The sequence below is a fragment of the Macrobrachium nipponense genome, chromosome 6 (assembly GCF_015104395.2).
Source record: "Macrobrachium nipponense isolate FS-2020 chromosome 6, ASM1510439v2, whole genome shotgun sequence".
Classification (NCBI taxonomy): domain Eukaryota; kingdom Metazoa; phylum Arthropoda; class Malacostraca; order Decapoda; family Palaemonidae; genus Macrobrachium; species Macrobrachium nipponense.
In genome coordinates this window covers 34,412,601-34,417,600 of record NC_061108.1, presented here as the reverse complement: position 1 = coordinate 34,417,600, position 5,000 = coordinate 34,412,601, and the positions used below count along the sequence as shown (strand labels likewise).

Below are 5,000 nucleotides of genomic sequence, written 5' to 3'. Positions count from 1 at the left end.
AACGAAGATTTATCGCAATGTGCTGGTGTGGGTGACCTGTTGTCTGGGTCGTGGGAGTTAACACAGGTAAGAGCAATTGCTTGTAGCCTACCTACCTAGGTAGTACCTAGCTAGGTAGGTTGCACCTAGCCTACCTAGGGTAAAAAACCGTAGGGTCCAGAGTGGACCATGTACGATCAGCTTGGACAATCCCAAAAAAGTACATTACTATAACGCGTCCTGACATCGGAGATGGGCATCAATCGCGACTTGTTGGTGAGAAACCGAGCTAAAGACATCTACCTACTCTCCTTTCGAAGTATAAGTAGGGTAGATCACCACGGCAGGCCAACCAGGCCACCTACATTCAACGCTTGCCACCCTCCGAAAAAGTACATTATAACGCGTCCTGACACCCGAGATGGGCATCAGTCGCGACTTCTTGTTGGTGAGAAAAGGAGCTTAAAGACCTTCTACTCTCCTTTCGAAGTAAGTATTTTCTCCAAAGTTAGAAATTAAGGCCAAATTTTAAGATTTAAACAGAAGGTACTGAAAACGGTCTCAAACGTAGTGCAAATCTCACCAAAACGCGTTCAACATTTTTACTTACAACTCGAGGTATTTAGAAGATTGACGCCATCTCGATGTTTACGGAGTAGCTTGTGTCAATAAACTGACCATTTCCTGTGATAAATCCGCACACCACTTGTGCCCACAGACGCTGGAGCACTTTCATCACAACAAACATCGAAACACGATTTCTCACCAACAAACAAGCCAGAAGTAAAACAGCTAGCTATTTTGGGTAGAAGAATGACGAGAAGCGTGCTCTTAGCTAATTTTTAAATAAGTAGTAAAACATCAATATTTTACATATTTATGATGATTAATTTGAAAATATTCGTTATTGAAAAAGTAACTCGACTCTGACTCAAATTTAAGTAATTATTTTTCTGAATTAGAACGTTCTTTTAAGTTCTGTATTATGACGTCACGACATCTTGACTTTCGTACCTATTGTAAATAATTGCTATACTCAACTGTCATTGCAAGAACAGTTTACCAGTTATTCATGCGATTGTTATCAGCTATACATGTAATTGTTATAATCGTAATATGCATATATATCTTTATTATTTACTTTTTGGATATATGAAGATGTTTTACTGCTGGATTATCGCCGTAGTGTGACGCAATCATTTTCGGTCCATGGGGCCTCTGTCTGTTTTTCGCACCATAAAGAAATTATTGGGGCCGAATTTGCAATGACCAGAAAGTCGTTAAAAGAGGAAAGTTAGCATTGAGGGGCATATGTTTTGACTAAGAAAAATAACAAAATCAAATTTATTCAATAGCTAGCTTGTAAAAAATACTTGGTTATAAAAACTTGATTGACAACTAAGCAGCATGTCTACTATGGGTTTCAGAGACAGTGCAAGCACGTTTTTGTAACGAACACTCGTAACAGAACGAGATTTTGCTATAGTGCATTACACCCAGTGCCGTAATTTATAAGGGTATCGTGAATCACTAATCGTAAAGAATAACGACACTTGTCCTTGTACCAAGAGACAAAAACTCCATTATGCAGAAATGGATACGAACACGCGTATAAAGCTCCACCTACCCTCTCCCCACCCCCCCCCCCTCCACGCCATCCCTTTTCTTCTTCGTTCCTCCGCCTTCCTTTCTCTCTCTCTCTCTCTCTCTCTCTCTCTCTCTCTCTCTCTCTGTTGCCATTCGGTATGTGTTGACCCTCCAAACTGGGCATAAGACTACACACAAAACGTTGAAATTGGTGAAATTAGGCTATGTATTGGAAGTATATATATACATAAATATTAAAGCAATTTTATCATTATTGCATTACTATGACAACTAGAATTCATGGAAACAGTTTATAATAATGGAACGGCGTATGTGTGAAGCCTCCACTAATGTGGCAACGATGATTTTGCCATTCTTAGCATGCAAACATTAAAGCATGCAAACATTAATTTCTGGCATACGATTATTAAAGAAATTCAAAATACTAATAAAGACTGAAATCAATGAAAAGTGCTAGCAAAAAAACAAAAAAGCAAAAAAAAAAAAACAAAAAAAAAAAAACATGTATATAATTCACTTTTCCGTAGTCGTTCCTCTATGCACTTTTCCGTATTCGTTCCTCTATGGTTTTCGGCAGCCAGATGTACGAAAACGTTAGAAACATTTGATTTTATCTACTTTAGAAATATCTGTAATTTTTCGGGGTAATTTGGTTGCAAAAAAAAAAAAAGGGATAATATACATGAATTAAATCAAAATTTTTTAAATAACAAAGTAAATTAACTAAATAACGGGTAAAGTAAACAGTTTAGGGAATAAAACTTTGCAGTTTCGTCGTCTGTCGTCGTCTGCTGTTCATAACTGTGTTTATGGCGCTCGCGCTTAGAAACCAGAAACAGCAACGGGTTTAAAGTGCAATGTGGAGTGAACTGAGACCAAAATGTGTATAATAACAATCAAATAAGCACTGTGGAGTTTCAGTTGTGATGGCAGTAAGGATAAAAACCACCGATTACAAGGTAAGAATGAATTTCATTCAAGAAACCATAACCCCGGGAATAACAAGTTTCAATACTTTCACTAATATAGGCAACAAAATGTTGGTTTTATTGTGCTGATTACAACTGCAATCTTGAGTAAGATCAAATAAACGTTACTATATACGCTAACATTGTTCAAAATGGAGTGCTGAAGGCTGGGGAAAGATGGTGGCCATCACTGATCAGAACCTTCCATCAAAAACGTAGCCGCCATATTGGATTTCAAAACTGCCTTGAAAACATATTTTACGAAGAGCTCACATGCTTATTTTAGTTCGTGTGGGGCTTTCATATATCACATTATGTTGACGAAACTTCAGTCTTTTAAATGGTATGCTTAGAGTTGCAATTGTATTCTTGTTTCACCAATTAAATATCGAGTGAATAAGACCCGTCCACCGTGATGAGGGTTGGCCTGCTGTGGTGATCTACCCTATTTTCTCCAAAGTTAGAAATTAAGGCCAAATTTTAAGATTTAAACAGAGGGTAGTGAAAATGTGTCAAACGTAGTGCAAATCTCACCAAAACGCGTTCAACATTTTTACTTAGGTACAACTCGAAGTTTGTTCCGATACGTAATACAAACCATCGGTCCTTTAACAATAGGAAGTAGCTAGCGGCAGCTGGAACGGTCCGTAACAAAGCTTCGACAAGGGGAGAACGGTAGTTAACTGCTTTGTCCGAGTCGTCGCGCGCCGCGCGACTGGAGTAAACAATCACTTTTGCTTTCGGCCGTGTGAGGTATAGGACGTGCTCGTCATCGCTCTGCCCGCTTTGTCGTTTGCTTTGAGTATCAGCCCTCTTTTTCCTTGTGTGTTTGAGAGTGTATGCTTGTAAGTACTTTACATTTCTTTTTTCATATTAATAATGAGTGATCAAGAAATGGAGATTTCGCCGCGCCCCCCAGTCGCCCGTAGAGTGTGTCCCGGGCTGGAGGGGCGTAAATGCGGCGGATTCAGATCATTTGTGGATGTGGATCCACACGAGGTTTGTACTCGGTGTCGGGGGCGAGAATGCTCCCGCACCGAGCCATGTGTAACATGTATGAATTGGTCCGAGCGCAGTGGGTGCTGTACGAAGGCAGGAAGAGACTTAGGCCGCCAAAGAAGTCATCGGAAAGTCCAGTGACTCCTTTGGTAACGGACACTTCGTCTTCTTTCCTGCCCCCCGGCCAGCCCCCACGTTTCGCGCCTTCCCCTGCGGGGGGGGTAGCGGAGTTCCTTCTCCTCTCGATCCGTCGAGTGTGGAGGAGGGCGCCCGCTACCCGGACGTCCAGTTGTATTCGGGGTCTTCCGTCCGCTCTGGGTGGGGTTCTTCTCCCCCCAGGCGCGAGGAAACCCCTCTGACTAACCCGACTGTTGCTTCCGCAGGTGTGCCATCAGCGAAGGACGACCTGGGACAGGTGTGGGAGTCGCTGGGACTGCAGGGAGTGCCTAGTATACAGGGGTTGATTTCAGAGGTTGGCGGGGTCGGCAGTGGTCACTCATGGTACGGTAACCACTACCACTACCACAATATCTACACCAGCTTATGATATGCCACCGCACTTGGTGTATACACCACATGTAATGTCGGTGACACCCACGGCTGCAATTCACAAACCGATTACTGCCGTACCAAAGAGGACGGTGCCACCGCCACCTGGGTTCTTTGTGTTGCCGACCCCAGACTTCCGCTGCCCCAAGAGTACCCCCCCCTGGACCTGCCGCCAGTGCCGAGAATGACGGTAGCTGCCGACAGGACGCCTGGCTCTCCTGCGGTACCTACCGTGCCTGCCGTACCTGTTGCTGTCCCTGCTGTCTCCTTCCCTTTCAGATATGTGCAGCTGTTCCCTGCTGTTCCTGCTGTTCCTGGACCTGTTCCTGTTGTTCCTGCTGTTCTGTTGGTGCTGTCACAGTCTCAGTCTTTCCGGACAGGTGCAGTCGGGCCCTGTTTGCTTCGGCAACTGCCCCGGCTCCCTCCTGGATGGAAGACCTGACGTCTGTCCTGCGGAGCCTGGCGAAGAAGAAGAGGAAGAGAGGAAGTCGTCGTCGTCTTCGTCGTCTTCTTCGTCGTCTGCTTGCCTCCTCTTCCCCTTCGACTTCTAAGGCTAAACAGCCGAAGAAGAAGAAGGCTGGCCTCCGTCCCCCCCTAAGAAGACTCCTTCGGGATCTTCTAAGGCCCGGCTCGCTCAGGCGAGTCGGGGAGCTCTTCTGCTGGTCCTCCGGTTCCTTCGGGAACGGGGCCCGTCTCTTCCTCTGCAAAGAAAGAAGACGACGGGGACCAGAGGTGTACCAGCCTCGGCTGGTACGTCCTCACCTGGTGTTAGCGGTTCTGCCGCTAAACCAGGTTCCGTCTCGGCCGCTTCTCGTTTCGCGAGAAGTACCGAGTGGACGCTCTTCCACGTGAGACCGTCCAGCCAAAGTCTTGATGTCCGAGCTCGCTCGCCGTCAA

General features: G+C 44.9%; 1 protein-coding gene across 1 annotated transcript in view; it reads left to right on the top strand.

Moving 5' to 3' along the window:
- LOC135216701 (uncharacterized) overlaps positions 1 to 5,000 on the top strand; it is a gene marked incomplete in the record, with an annotated part of 37,293 nt that overhangs the window by 205 nt on the left and 32,088 nt on the right. The window contains 1 exon segment of the mRNA XM_064252123.1: positions 1 to 66. This exon segment is cut by the window's left edge and continues 205 nt beyond it. Coding sequence (XP_064108193.1) covers positions 1 to 66 — 66 coding nt within the window.